Source organism: Berghia stephanieae, chromosome 2 (genome assembly GCF_034508935.2).
Source record: "Berghia stephanieae isolate SIO BIC M18660-M18661 chromosome 2, UCSD_Bste_1.3, whole genome shotgun sequence".
Classification (NCBI taxonomy): Eukaryota; Metazoa; Mollusca; class Gastropoda; order Nudibranchia; family Aeolidiidae; genus Berghia; species Berghia stephanieae.
This window is the reverse complement of record NC_088361.1, coordinates 19,490,501-19,506,668: the sequence shown is the minus strand read 5'-3', so window position 1 is coordinate 19,506,668 and position 16,168 is coordinate 19,490,501. Positions and strand designations below refer to the sequence as shown.

The following is a 16,168-nucleotide window of genomic DNA, read 5'->3' as shown; positions in this document are numbered from 1 at the left end:
TTGACATCCGCGTTTGTGAGTAATTCTCACTAAACTGTATTAACCAGACTATAAACGTTCAAGGTTACACATCGTTTTGTGTGTTGGTCCGTTATACTTCCGGATGGCAATGTTGTGAGCTTCTTAGCCAACTGCATAATATATATAATGTGATTTCGATGTTGTTACTCTGTGAGGTGTGACAATAATGCTATGTGTTCAGTAAAAGTACTCATAATATTGAGTCCCATTCTGATTTTGTTTGTTTGTGTGTTGCTTTAGGTCTCTTCCAACACAATTGAGGTTATATTATGAGAGACCGCTGAAACAAAAAAAAACAAGCAATCTAACAAAAATAGTACAAATGTAAATCAAAATCATAACCTAAAGATATAAGCTAAATTATAAATAACCAAGAACAAACAGGCAGAAGATTTACAGAAAAAAAAATATCCCCTGTCAAAAATACAATCACAAACCAAAGAAGCAGGATAGGCTAGTAAAGAGAAGAAGAAACGACATCACTATCGGATCGTACACCCATGCGAACATCATAGGTATATGATTCAAGGGTGATGCTCCCATCCAACCACCCGCTGTCCCATTCTGAGCGGCGCATAGTTGAGTCCTTGAAAAAGGCTCTTTACTCATATTCTCTCACTGTACTCAGGTGTAAAATGAATACCTGGCTGTTAACAGCATTGTCTCTGTTTCGAAAAAAAAATTGTAATATCGCCTAACAGGCCTCTTGTCCCGTCCTACATATTAAGTGTTGGCTATGGACACCCTGTAAAACGCTTTGAGCACGTTTAGTGGAAATTGCGTAATATAAAGGCTCAAGAATATAATGCTATGCTATAGGAGTAACAAATTGTGAAGCGTGCGGCATCTACAAATAGAAAAGGCGTTTTGTTTCTGCAGCTCCATGAATGAGCTGATTGAGATTGGTGTGCAATGACTATCCCGCACAAATCTTTGGGCCTCTTTTTCGCTCACGAAGTGCCCAAATTCGCGACAAAATATGGGACGAAGCCATTCCGTACATGCTATTTTAAAGAATTAATTACGACGCTGTTTATCGATGAATATGACTGAAAGTTAGCACACAGTTAGAAAAGAGATCATTTTAGATTATGTCAAGAAATAAAACTCATACAATTACCAGAAGACCGTTAAAAATAGATTTTTACTCTTTGGGGTACAATATTTCTAAAAATACAAAGAGGAGATATTTTGTCGCTCATAACGTTATATATGCACATTTCTTCTATTTATATTTCAAATTTCATTGGACTATGATAAGTACTTTTCCCGTATTCTCACAAAACATCAACCCATGCATTTCAATGAGTGAAAATATGGAGACTGCCATTTTGCTCCACCATCGCTAGACACGAAAATGACGTGAGCGAGGCAAGGCTGCCAGATGGCTAGACTTTAACTCGACCAAATTCGACTTCAAAAGTGGCTAAATAGAAAATCACATGGCTTTCACTATTAAGACTGGGCCACTTAAAATGAACTAAATTTTAACAAACAAAAAATTGAATAGACTAGGATAAATGTCACTGAGACAGAAATAGATGAATAAAATTTAATAAAAGAAACAAAATTATATATTTGGCCACACACGTGGCCATCTGGAATCTTGTTCGCGAAGACTGACGACACAGATCCTCGCGCGCTTTTTTTTAAATTAAGGTATTGTTTCATTGTTATGTCATAGGGATAGTAGATTAACTCTCTCTCTCTCTCTCTCTCTCTCTCTCTCTCTCTCTCTCTCTCTCCTCTCTCTCTCTCTCTCTCTCTCTCTCTCTCTCTCTCAAATAAATACTAGAAATAACATAAGCCATGGTCTCACGGGACTGATTGATAATAATTTAGCAGGCTTTTTTCGTGTCATTTGTATGGGTTGTTGACACAAAATTACACTTTGGAAAAGTTCCAAAATGATCAATATTATGTATATTTTAAGACAAAATTATAGTTGACCCTAGCCATACAGCTCTAAAACTATACAAGTTAGAACTCTTCTGATGTTTCATCATATTTTCTGATAATTTTGCCATAAAATTGCCAAGTTTTAATATCTAATTCCAAGTATTAAGCGAGATACAGCCACAAACCAGAATAAAACGCAGAAAAAGTGTCCCACATTTTCCGTATTTTTTCTCTTTGTGAGTCATCCAAATAAATGACATCTCTGAAACTGCATAACTTTGTTATATATTAATGGATTTTCAAAATTTAAAAAGATTTTTACTCAGTGGAGATAGGGCTTTGATTTAAGAATAGTATTTCTTACAAAAATAGAAAACAAAAATTTTCATAGTCATTGCTATATTTCAACAGGGAAGGGCACTGTAAGTAGAAGGCTGCCGAAAAAGAGGAAGACAGAGGAAAGTGTGGCAGGATAACATTAAAGATTGGACAGGATTGACGTGGAACAATAATAATATATCTTTATTGTCCCCAAAAAAGTGGCAATTTGTCATTTGGTTACACATTTATAACAATACAATATTGACATAGACACACTCACACAAGATGCACACGAGTAATATAGTAGTTATCGTAAAAAAAAAAACAAAAAAAAAATAAAACAAAAAAAAAAAAAACCGGCATCAACAACATCATCATCATCATCATCATCACAGCAACCTTCCTAATATTTTCGTTACAATCCTTCACTTCCACCAGTCCCCTGTAACACCATTCACCATCTTCATCATACTCCATATTATTATATAATCTAATGAGGAAGGCCCAAGACCGTGATGAGTGGCGTCGAATCGTGAAGTCTGCATCCCGAGAGTCCCCCCGACGACCAACCGGTCATGGGATAGAGTGAGTGAGTGAGTGAGTGAGTGAGTATTTCAACTGTCGCCTGTTGGGGGAAATGCGCATGTCACAAATTATGTCCCCTCGTTGTATCCTACACAGTGAACACTCTTTATTATGAGGACAGCATGGCACATGTAAACATTTGTTTTTATTTATAGATAGAACGAAGTTGACGTCACTCAGGTCTTTGTAATTGCTTTTTTTTCATCCGTGTTTATGCTGTACTTACCAGACTATAAAAGTTCATGGTTACACATAGTTGTGTGTGTTGGTCCATTATACTTCCGGATGGCAATGTTGTGAGCTTCTTAGCCAAGAGCATACTATCTATAATCGCGGGTGGCAAAAAAATAATAACAAAGACCTGAGTGACGATAACTTCATTCTATCTATAGATAGTATGCAGATGACGTCACCCAGGCCTTTGTTATTGTTTTTGCCATCCGCGTTTGTGAGTTGTTCTCACTAAACTGTATTAACCAGACTATAAAAGTTCATGGTTACACAGAGTTTGTGTGTTGGTCCGTTATACTTCCGGATGGCAATGTTGTGAACTCCTTGGCCAAGCGCATTCTATCTATACGTGTGTTGTCCTCAGTGTTCACTGTGTTGGACACAGCTATGACAGAATCTGTGACAAACACATTCACCTAATTGATAGTTCGAAGATGACGTCATTCAGGTCTTTGTTATTGTTTTTTGCCATCCGCGTCTATGAGTAATGCTCACTGAACTGTATTAGCCCACTATAAACGTTCATGGATACACACAGTTTTGTGTGTTGGTCCGTTATACTTCCGGATGGCAATGTTATGAGCTTCTTAGCCAAGCGCATACTATCTATAGATGAACGAAATGACGCCACTCAGCTCTTTGTTATTGTTTGTAGGCAGCCATTTTGATTACCAGTTCTCACTGAATCATATCAATTGGACTGTAAACATTAAAGGCTAGTTTTGTGTGTCAGTACGTTATATTGAGCTTTATATAGAGCAATATCCACTAAATGTGCTCAAAGCGCTTTACAAGGGGTCCCTGACCAACAGCAACATTTAGGACGGGACATGACGCCTGTTAGGCGATATTACAATTTTTCGGACAAAGACAACGCTGTTAACGGCCAGGTACTCATTTCACACACCTCAGTACGTTGAGAGAATGTGAGTAAAGATCCTTTTCCGATGACTCAAGATATGCGCCGAGCGCGAGGTTCGAACCCAGGACCTTCCGATCCGAAAGCGAGTGTCATACCACTGGACCACATAGCCGCATATGAGTATGAGGAGGGCGGATGTATTTTACCTAAACGCATAGTGTAAATGGAAAGACAAAAGACCCAACACAGTGAGCCACGCCTGGCCATCACCAAGTCGTCTCATCCCAGGAAAAGGATAAAATGTGACCCACCGTATCGAAGCGGTATTATGTCGGGATCCACTCGGTAAGGGAAATTGAATTCATAGCACAAATATCCAACTTGGTTTAATTTCTGTACGTTCTGGTGGAGTTATAAGACTATTTCTTGCATTGCAAAAACTTCTAAGGTCCAATTTCTCATAAATCTATCTCTAAATTCACTTTTTGGGGTCTGAATCACCCCGACATAATACCGTTTTGAGACGGAGGGTCACAAATGTAGTCCTTCAGAGTCATTGGGCTCTTGGAGCCAGAGTTATCCCGGTTTCTATAGCGTGAAACGGACAATAGCAATTGCTTGCTGTCCTTTGCAAAATACTTTCCGCCAAATCTAAATGACTCAGCTACCCAAATCACTGCTGAGGTCAGAAAAAAAAAATCTCGACTGCATTCGGGATCGATCTTGGTTCCTTTGTGTGTGAAGCGAGTGCTCTACCAACTGAACTATCTGGACCCCCAGGAAAAGGATAAAAGGTAATAATAATAATATGATAAAGAAAAAGTCAAGAATAAAACCAAATGTCTCAACGCCCAATAGGATTCAATAGTCGTAACGTCACTTCTTTCCTAATGACGCATGGTAACTTAGTAGCTCTAAACTATCGGAACAATGGCGGACGCCCGTATGAAATATTTCTCCGGCGAGTATAAAAGCGTATCCAGAGGGGAAAAAAACATAAATTTGATAATGTTTTTTCTTTTACACATTCTGATCACAAGACATATGAAAAGTTCTAGCCAGCTTGAAGAATAAAAAGTAATGATTTTCTTTGTTTAGAACCAAGATGGCCGCCGTTGCCGGGCGGCTTGACATCAGACTACTGAATCCAATTGGCAATCATTTGCATAGAACACAAGAGCCATCCGAACCATCTCTCTCTTTCTCTCTCTATCTTTCTCTCTCCCTCTCTTTCTTTATCTCTCTCACTCTCTCTCCCTCCTCTCTCTATCTCACTCTCCTTCCATCTCTCTCTCTCTCTCTCTCTCTCTCTCTCTCTCTCTCTCTCTCTCTTATATATATATATATATATAAATATATTATATATATATATATATATATATATATATAATATATATATATATATATATATATATATATATATATATATATATATATATATATTATATCTTTCTCTCTCTCTCTCTCTCTCTCTCTCTCTTGTGCACGCCCACGCATTCCATACCCCATTCATCTTATCATACAATGTATTGAAACACAATCACAAATAAAACGAAATGATGGAGCTAAATATAACAATGTTTATTTACAACAATATAACCACATAAAGCATGGCAACACAAATGTATCCCATAACAGTTGGATACAAAACTATCTCTTTACTCACATTCTCTCACTGTACTCAGGTGTAAAATGAATACCTGGAAATTAACAGCGGTCTCTGTCCCAAAAAATTGTAATGTACACTCAAGGGCGTTGTGTCTCATCTACATTTTAAATGTTGCTCTTGTAATGTTGTTATAAAGATCTTTGAGCACGCTTTGTGGATATTGCGCAATATAAAAGCTCAAGTTTTTAATTTTCAAAATTTACTTTTTAAATAAACACGGCTACCTAGTGTGTGATTTCTTGTGTTTCAATGTCTGTGTCGGTGAGAGATAGAGTTTCATCAACACATCACTACCTAGTGTGTGATTTCTTGTGTTTCAATATTTCTGTGTCGGTGAGAGATAGAGTTTCATCAACACATCACTACCTAGTGTGTGATTTCTTGTGTTTCAATGTCTGTGTCGGTGAGAGATAGAGTTTCATCAACACATCACTACCTAGTGTGTGATTTCTTGTGTTTCAATATTTCTGTGTCGGTGAGAGATAGAGTTTCATCAACACATCACTACCTAGTGTGTGATTTCTTGTGTTTCAATATGTCTGTGTCGGTGAGAGATAGAGTTTCATCAACACATCACTACCTAGTGTGTGATTTCTTGTGTTCAATATGTCTGTGTCGGTGAGAGATAGAATTTCATCAACACATCACTACCTAGTGTGTGATTTCTTGTGTTTCAATATGTCTGTGTCGATGAGAGATAGAGTTTCATCAACACATCACTACCTCGTGTGTGATTTCTTGTGTCCCAATATGTCTGTGCTGGTGAGAGATAGAATTTGTCTCCTGACACACATCACTACCTAGTGTGTGATTTCTTGTGTTTCAATATTTCTGTGTCGGTGAGAGATAGCGTTTGTCTCCTGACACACATCACTACCTAGTGTGTGATTTCTTGTGTTTCAATATTTCTATGTCGGTGAGAGATAGAGTTTGTCTCCTGACACACATCACTACCTAGAGTGTGATTTCTTGTGTTTCAATATTTCTGTGTTGGTGAGAGATAGGGTGTCCTGACAAACGTCACAGTGATAAGGTTTCCTCAAAGGATTCATGCTAGCCTGCTTTTCTCTTTCCTCTTCCTCAGCTTCAAAGCGATTTAATCCTAAAAAAAAAAAAAAGAAAAAATGAGTAATATTAAATAAAATCAAAGAAATTGCAACAACTTGTAGTTCTATCAGTTCTATCACTAGCGTCCTATCCAAAGGATAGACAGCACTTGCTATTGTCCGTTTCGCGCTATAAGAACTGGGACAAACTCCAGCATCATGGGCCAAATGGCTCTGAAGGACTAGTTTTTTTGTTTTCTTTAATGATTACCATTCAAACCTTCAATCTCATCAGTTCCAGCAGTGATTGGGTAGCTGGGTCTTTTAGATAGACTAGCGTCCTATCCAAAGGATATTAAGCAATTGCAACATCCATTTCAGGGGTCCTGATAGCTCAGTTGTTAGAGCACTCGCTTCACATGCAAAGGGACCAAGATCAATCGATCCCTGGTGCAGCAGTTGAGTTTTTTTCTGATCCTCCTGTCCACCCAGCAGTGAATGGGTAGCTGAGTCTGTTAGATTTGGCGGAAAGTACTTTGAGATGGTGCGGCTGATGGTGCGGCTATGTGGTCTCGTGGTATGACACTCGCTTTCGGATCGGAAGGTCCTGGGTTCGAGCCTCGTGCTCGGCGCATAGTTGAGTCCTTGGAAAAGGCTCTTTACTCACATTCTCTCACCGTACTCAAGTGTGTGAAATGAGTACCTGGCCGTTAACAGCGTTGTCTTTGTCCGAAAAATTGTAATATCGCCTAACAGGCGTCATGTCCCGTCCTATTTGTTAAATGTTGCTGTTGACCAGGGACCCCTTGTAAAGCGCTTTGAGCACATTTAGTGGATATTGCGCTATATAAAGCTCATTTAAAATTTTGAGATAGACTAGCATCCTAAAGCAATTGCAATTGTCCGTTTCACGCTATAGAAACTGGGATAAACTCTGGCTTCAGGAGCCTAATGATTCTGAAGGAGTAGTTTTAACATCCATGTGCTTGAATGTCAACCTCTTGAAGACCTGAGATGCATGCACATTTAATTCCTCCCACCAAATCCAAGCATCAGTCACACACTTTATAGTCACCTGGAACAACTACAAAAGACGTCTAATGCGTTTAGTGCGGCTATGTGGTCTAGTGGTATGACACTCGCTTTCGGATCGGAAGGTCGTGGGTTCGAGCCTCGTGTTCGGCGGATAGTTGAGTCCTTGGAGAAGGCTCTTTATTCACATTCTCTCACCGTACTCAGGTGTAAAACGAGTACCTGGCCATTAACAGCGTTGTCTTTGTCCAAACAAAAATTTGTAATATTGCCTAACAGGCGTCATGTCCCGTTCTAAATGTTACGTGTTGCTGTTGGCCAGGGACCCCTAGTAAATCGCTTTGAGCACGTTTAGTGGATATTGCGCTATATAAAAGCTCAAGTCTAACTTCTACATCATGGCACAAGGCCGAAGGGCTAGAGCTCAGGAGGTCGGATAAGTAAGTCGTAAGTATCAGTGCTGATGGTGACAAAAAGTGAAAAAGTAGGAAAATGTTGAACGATTGCCTTTAAGCCCCATTTTTACTGCACTAAACCCCACTTTTAGAGCAATTGAGATGATAGACTATCATTGATTCTCTAGCTAACTTCTGGACAGTGGGAAACTGCACCTATGTGTTCCACCACACATCAACTCTCTCATTGCCAGAACATTGTTTTGAGAAAATGTAATTTTTAAAAGGAGGAAATTCCTCCTCTGGACTCCAAAATTGCGGATTTCCGCGGATTCGAGGAAAACCATCAGCACTGAGTAAGTCGGTAACATCCATTTTACATTATAGAAAATGAGAGACTCTGGCTCCATGAGCCTAATGGCTCTAAAGCACAACTTTTTTTTCTCCTTCATACCTTCAGTCCCATCGGTTCCACAGATGGCCTCGTGCTGGAGCCGTTCCAAAACAGAAACCACCATCGACTCCTGGCAGGCCGGGCAAATCCAGTGTCTCTGCATCGTGCTGGTATAATCTCCCCACACATTTGCCGAGTCATCGTCTAAAAGACTTTAATCAAATCAAATCAAACAAAAAACATTCAATACAGAGACAAACTTTAACATCAGAGAAACATCATTGAATGTGTAGCAGCCTAACAGGCAAGACGTGTGTTATACGCTGTTGTTTATATGTCGTGTTTTTGTGGATTTTCTTGGATTCTATACAGTTTTAATCTACATTTTTATATCACAAGAATTGTCATCTAACGGACTTTTAAAATATACCACTTTTGTTAGACTTTGTCTAGTTTTTTGTGATTTTACGTGATTTTCTACTTTACGTCTTCATATTTAAAATGGATTTTATCTTGACAAGTGCTCACCAGGCCCTATTATTATTATCATCAATTTTGGAAATTTTATTCACGAATCAATTTTTATATCACAGAACTATTTGTCGTGAACCCTTTTCAAACAGTGACTGTTTTATTCAAAAATATTTTTATAAGAAGTTGCGAGGTGGAAGACGAAAACAGAGACCAATTATCGTGAGAACTGGTCATCGGCCTGCCCCCTATCACCACCCACCAAGACCCCCACCAACACTGACACCTATACTACTAGACAATTCATTGAGTAAAAACGCACCTTACGACAACTCACCAATATCAAATTCCAATCATTTCCAGAACGACCACAGAGACAGTAAACAACAGCAAGATAAACAACACACAACAACTGAGATCAGTGAACGGATGTCTCGAAACCGTCCCTTTCTTCGACCTCTTCACGCATTAATTAACGTCCCCATTTCGACTCAAGTACAAACGGAAAACAAATCAGAAACAATAAATGACACATCTTACAACAAAAACAATCAACGTGTTGCTAATATCAACACTCAATCATGCCAAAATAAGCCTGAGGAGATAGCTGATCTTGGAAAAAACAATCACATTGCATAGCTAAAGAATTAAGGAGAGAAAGAAAATCTCATCCTCACAATTTTCGAATATATGCCATCTGAATATAAATAGTCTACAAAACAAATTCGACGAAATTCAACCATTACTTTTGGACAATCTGGTGGACATGCTTATCATTTCTGAAACTAAAATTGATTCAAACTTTCTAGACTCGTTGTTTGCAGTTGAGGACTTCAGATTTGAACGTCATGACAGAAACAGCAAGGGTGGAGGAATAGCAACATGGATAAGATCTGACATTGCAACCAGAAGAAGAGCGGACATAGAATCACACAACATAGAGGGCATCGTCCATGAAATAAATCTAGGCGATGCTAAATGGATTATATATTCCATCTACAGACCACAATCAACAAACGATGAGATATTTTACAAACAAGTCAGTCCCATGATAGACAAAGGCGTCAAACATAGTGATAATCTGTTGATAGTTGGCGACCTAAATTACGATATGAACTGTGAAAACAAATCAAAAACTCTATGTGATATATGTGACGTTTTTAATTTGTAAATATTATATGTAAACCAACATGTTTTAAAAAGAACAACAAACCGTCTTTAATTGATGTTATGCTCACCAACAAACCCGATTTATTTTCTAAACCTCTAAATTTTTCAACAGGCGTCAGTGACTGTAACAATATGATTTCAGCTTATATTAAACATAATGTTCCACAAATTAAGAAAAACAAAATAGGTTATAGAAGCTTTAGGACCTTTTGCGAGAAAAGTTATCAGGAAGATTTGCATTCTGTTCTAACCAAAACCAGTAATTCAGAAAACGACGTAAATACTGAATATGGAGAATTTATCGATAAAGTAATTTTAATCTCAAATAAACATGCCCCTTTCAAAACTAGATACCCACTAAGGAAGCCAGTACCATACATGAACAGTGAATTAAGAAATACTATATATAGAAAAAGAATGCTTCATAACAAATACTTGAAAGAAAAAACAAAAAAATCATGGGAAAGCTATAAAGAACAACGAAATTATGTGGTAAAATTAAAAAGAAGTTCAATTAAACGTTACTCCTTAGAAAGGTGCACGGAGGACAGAAGTCAAAAGATTTCCGGCCAACGGTCAAACCATTCTTATCGAAGAAGCACAACAAAGATCAACAAAAGATTGTACTTCAAGATGGTGATAAGATATTGAATAATGTTGGTGATATCTGTAACAATTTTAACTCTTTCTTTGTAAATGTTGCAAATGACATTGGTAAAGACGTTGTTTTTGATCAAGATACTCACCCAAACCCCGTGTGGTGTCCGGGGTCCCTCAACTGAGAGGGTCAAGAATAGCCCAACGCCAAGCCAGCGTGTCGTAAAAGGCGACTAATGGTGTGTGATTCCTCCATCTTTGAGTCACCTGGTCCTCCAGGTTGGGGGTTGGCAAAGGGTTAACACCCCTTTCCGTTAAACTCTAACCGTTACAGAAACACAGACAGACAAACCAAATCCTTTTTTAGCTTGGGCGACCGAAGAGTTTCTGGAATATCAGAATTTATGAAGGACAACAGACAAAGCCGAAAGGACTCTGCTGACCCGATGACGTCTTCGCCAAACAAGCAGCTTCGAATTGCGTCGTGGAACGTTCGCACCATGTATGAAGCAGGAAAAAGCTCTCAAGTTGTGACTGAGATGAGAAGATACAGGCTGCATATACTTGGAGTAAGCGAAACCCACTGGATACAATCCGGACAGAAACACCTCAAGTCTGGGGAGAAGATTTTATATTCAGGGAGAGGGGACGGGATTCATACACAGGGAGTAGGAATAATTCTAAGCAAGTTTGCCCAGAAGTCACTGAGAGGATGGGAACAATGCGGAGAAAGGATCATCATGGCGTCCTTTACAACACGGAGTAAGAAGATCAGCATGAACATTGTACAGATCTATGCCCCAACAAATGATGCAACAGATGAGGACAAAGATACATTTTATGGTCTGCTACAACAAGTCATTGACAAGTTGCCAAGGAAAGACATCAACATATTGATGGGAGATGCTAATGCAAAAGTGGGACAGGATAACGTAGGCTATGAAGGTATCATGGGACGTCATGGCATGGGAGAAATGAATGATAATGGTGAGAGATTTGCAAATTTCTGTGCATTCAACAGTTTGGTGATTGGAGGATCAGTGTTCCCCCATAAGAGGATCCACAAAGCAACTTGGGTCTCACCAGATGGTATGACAGAGAATCAGATTGATCATTTTTGTATCTCTCGTAGATTCAGACGTTCATTGGAAGATGTGACAGTACGGAGAGGGGCAGATGTTGGATCAGACCACCACCTGCTATTGGCAAAGCTTAAGCTCCGACTCAGAAAACACGGGGCCAGATCACATACAAGAAGAAAATTCGAGGTGAATGCACTTGATGGGGAAAAGAATGAGGAATTCAAACTACAATTGAGTAATAGATTCCAACCTCTTACTGAGCTCGAGGAGGACATAGATGTAGAGTCACATTGGGCAAAGATCAAGGAAGTCTACATAACAACTTGCCACGAGGTATTGGGGGTAAAGAAATCAGAACATAAAGAATGGATAAGTCCAACCACCTTGGACCTTATTGAAAAGAGGAGAACAAGGAAGGAACAAGTGAATGCAAGCCGAACAAGGGCTTCAAGACTGGATGCACAAGAGCAGTATCGAGCCATAGCTAAGGAAGCCAAAAGATCTGTGAAGAAAGACAAGGAAGCATTCATGAACAGACTTGCAGAGAAAGCAGAAGCAGCAGCGACTGGAGGACACATGAGGATCCTTTATCAAACTACCAAGACACTTGCTGGAAAATATGGGAAACCAGAGGTACCAGTCAAAGACAAAGATGGGAAAACTATTTTTGGAAAAGAGGCTCAATCTGAACGATGGAGGGAACATTTCAACTGCCTTCTGAACAGACCACCACCAGACAACCAGCCAGAAATTTTGCCTGCAAGGAATGAGCTACCAATTAGCTGTGATCCACCATCGATAGCAGAGATTGTGGGTGCCATTAACAAGATGAAAAGGGGGAAAGCTGCTGGACCAGACCAGATTCCACCGGAGGCTCTAAAAGTTGATGCGGAAAGAAATGCTGAGGCCCTGCACCCACTATTTGAGAGAATCTGGAATGACGGGATATTCCCAAAGGATTGGAAGGAAGGACATCTTATCAAGCTTCCAAAGAAAGGGGACCTCAGTAATTGTAATAATTATCGAGGCATCACTCTTCTTTCTATCCCAGGAAAGGTTTTCAACCGTATTATTTTAGAGAGAATTAAGAATGCAACAGATGCTAAACTGCGGGACGAACAGGCAGGTTTTCGAAAAAACCGTTCAACCACCGACCAGATTGCCTCTCTGCGAGTCATAGTGGAACAGTCTATAGAATGGAACTCTCCTCTTATTGTCAACTTTCTGGATTACGAGAAGGCTTTCGACAGTATTGACAGAGCAACATTGTGGAAAATTCTGGCACATTATGGACTCCCTGAAAAGATAGTAAACCTCATTAAGGAAATGTATGAAGGATCAAGTTGCAGGGTTGTACATGAAGATCAGCTTACTGACAGCTTTGAAATTAAGACTGGTGTCAAGCAGGGATGCTTGCTCTCTCCATTCCTGTTCATCCTTGCCATTGATTGGCTAATGAAGGAAACCTCCAAAGGGAGAAGAAATGGGATACAGTGGACCCCCTGGACACAGTTGGATGATCTGGATTTTGCAGATGATCTGGCTCTTTTGTCCCACACCCAGGACCAGATGCAAGAAAAAACCACAATTATAAACAGCCTGTCGGAATCAATTGGTCTAAGAATTCACCCTGCAAAGTCAAAGGTCTTGAGGATAGGTACGCATCAAAGGGAGCAGATCAAAGTTAAAGATCAGGAACTCGAAGATATAGACACTTTCTGCTATCTCGGAAGTATAATTGACAAGGATGGAGGCACGGAAGCAGAGGTGAAAGCACGAATAGGAAAGGCACAGGCTGCATTCACATCTTTGAACAGAGTTTGGAGAACTAAAGATATCTCCCTTCAACTAAAGCTAAGACTTTTCAACTCAAACGTGAAGTCTGTCCTACTGTATGGATGTGAAACTTGGAACGCATCACAGGCATGTATAAGGAGGGTACAGATTTTCGTAAACAGGTGCATGCGTAAGCTACTCAGAATAAAATGGATGGATAGAATAAAAAATGAAGAAGTATGGAAAAGAACACAACAGAAACCAGTGGGAGAGGATATAGGAAGAAGACGATGGAGATGGATTGGACACACGCTTAGAAAGAATGACTCAACTATAACAAAGAAAGTATTGGACTGGAACCCTCAGGGCAGAAGATCAAGGGGAAGGCCACGAGGAACATGGAGAAGAATTAAAGAAGCTGATATACAGAGAAGTGGTAAGACCTGGAATGAGATAAAAAAGTTGGCTCAGGATAGAGAAGGATGGAAACTGTTTGTCTGTGGCCTATACCCTGACCCAGGGTGAAAAAGGCAATGATGATGATGATGATACTCACCCAAGCATCAAATCCATCAAAGAAAATTTACCTGGCCTTCCTAAATTTGAATTCAAAGAAACTGATTCACACACTGTCCAAAAAGTTATCAACAATATCGATATTAAGAAAGCAACTGGTTTTGACAATTTTCCGGCCAGACTTCTTAAAGCTGGCTCCCCCGTGCTGGCTGAACCAACAACGAATCTAATTAACAAATCAATTTCTTTTGGTGTGTTTCCTGATCAATTGAAATTAGCACAAGTCACGCCTTTATATAAAAAACAAGATCCTCTAAATGTGAAAAACTATCGTCCTGTTAGCATTCTACCTGTTGTTTCCAAAGTATTTGAAAAAATTATATTTCAGCAATTATCAATATATTTCGATGACATTTTTAATGACTACTTGTGTGCTTTTCGTAAAGGCCATGGTTGCCAAACAGCACTTTTACGTTTAATTGAAGATTGGAAAGAGGCATTAGACAATAACAAATATGTCGCTGCAATCCTCATGGACCTTTCGAAGGCTTTTGACTGCTTGCCTCACAACATTCTTATTCCTAAACTAGCTGCCTATGGGCTAGAACAAAAAGCTCTTTATCTAATTGAAATTTACTTGAGCGGAAGAAAACAACAAATAAAATTAGAGGATGCTGTGAGCGAGTGGGCAGGCATTAAAAAAGGCGTTCCACAAGGATCAATTCTTGGACCATTACTTTTTAACATTTTTATAAATGATATATTTTACTTTATCAGAGAGGGAAAATTATATAATTATGCTGACGATAATACCCTGTCATATGCTCATTCAAATTTCGATATGCTTTTAAAAACTATTGAAAATGAAAGCAAAATTCTTATCAAGTGGTTCGAAATAAATTGCATGCAAGCAAACCCGGACAAATTCCAGGCAATTACAGTAGGTACAAAAACACACACAAAGAAACCCACGTTCCATATTGGAACTGCAAGTACTACATGTGAAGAAGTTGTAAAATTACTAGGGATCGACATAGACTACCAACTAAAATTTGATTTACACATTAAAACCATCTGCCGTAAAGCTTCTCAGCAATTAAATATCTTAAAAAGGCTTGGAAAATACCTTTCAAAATTGAACAAGTTAACAATATTTCACTCTTTTGTATTGTCAAATTTCAATTTCTGTCCACTAGCTTGGCATTTCTGTTCTAAAACCAATTGTGATAAACTTGAAAAGATACAAGAAAGAGCACTGCATTTTATTTATGAAGATGACAAAAGATTCTACGACCAATTACTTTCAAAGGCCAAAGTCCCCTCCCTACAAATAAGACGAATGAGAACAATTGCTTTGGAAACGTTTAAAATTTTATACAAAATTGCTCCTCCTTGTCTATCTGATATGGTCATTTTGAAAAATAACAGATACAATTTTAGATATTCAAACCTCCTTGATATTCCAAGGGTCAGAACAACGTCTTATGGCAAAAGATCTTTCAGATATTCTGCTGCTGTGCTTTGGAATGAACTTCCCGAGCACATCAGGAAAATTTCAAATTTCAATGTTTTCAAAAATCACATCCTCTCATGGAATGGCCAGCCATGCAAATGTAATATTTGTAATTAATCTAACCGTACATATATAATATATATATATATATATATATATATATATATATATATATATATATATATATATATATATATATATATATATATATATATATATATATATATATTTATAATATTATGTTACTTTTCTTTGTGTGTCATGATTGGAATCTTGATGAGGGAATGTTTTAAAGGAAAATGTATTACTATGTAGTTTTATGCACTATATGTTAAAACCTATGTCGGTCAAAGGCTTCTATTAGCCTGACTACATTATCTATGAAACATTTTTAAAATGCCGACAATAAATAAATATTTGAATCGAATTGAATTGAAGAAAGATCACTGCAATTTTTTATAATGTGTAATTTAATAAAATGACTGCTCCAAGCAAAATTCAAAATCAAAGTTTCCTTTCTCCCTCATTGAACCAGTAGATTTTTGACCAATCAAAATGCAGGATTAGTAACACACCCTCATGCAATCA

General features: G+C 38.5%; 1 protein-coding gene across 1 annotated transcript in view; it reads right to left on the bottom strand.

Moving 5' to 3' along the window:
- Positions 1-5,476: 5,476 nt before the first annotated feature.
- Positions 5,477-16,168, bottom strand: part of LOC144964444 (putative ATP-dependent RNA helicase DHX34) — a 52,805-nt gene continuing 42,113 nt past the window's right edge. Inside the window, exons 26-28 of the mRNA XM_078898707.1 lie at positions 8,516-8,667; positions 6,389-6,690; positions 5,477-5,882 (exon numbers count right to left, since the gene is read on the bottom strand). Coding sequence (XP_078754833.1) covers positions 6,539-6,690; positions 8,516-8,667 — 304 coding nt within the window. The 3' untranslated portion in view covers positions 5,477-5,882; positions 6,389-6,538. The remainder of the gene's footprint in view (positions 5,883-6,388; positions 6,691-8,515; positions 8,668-16,168) is intronic.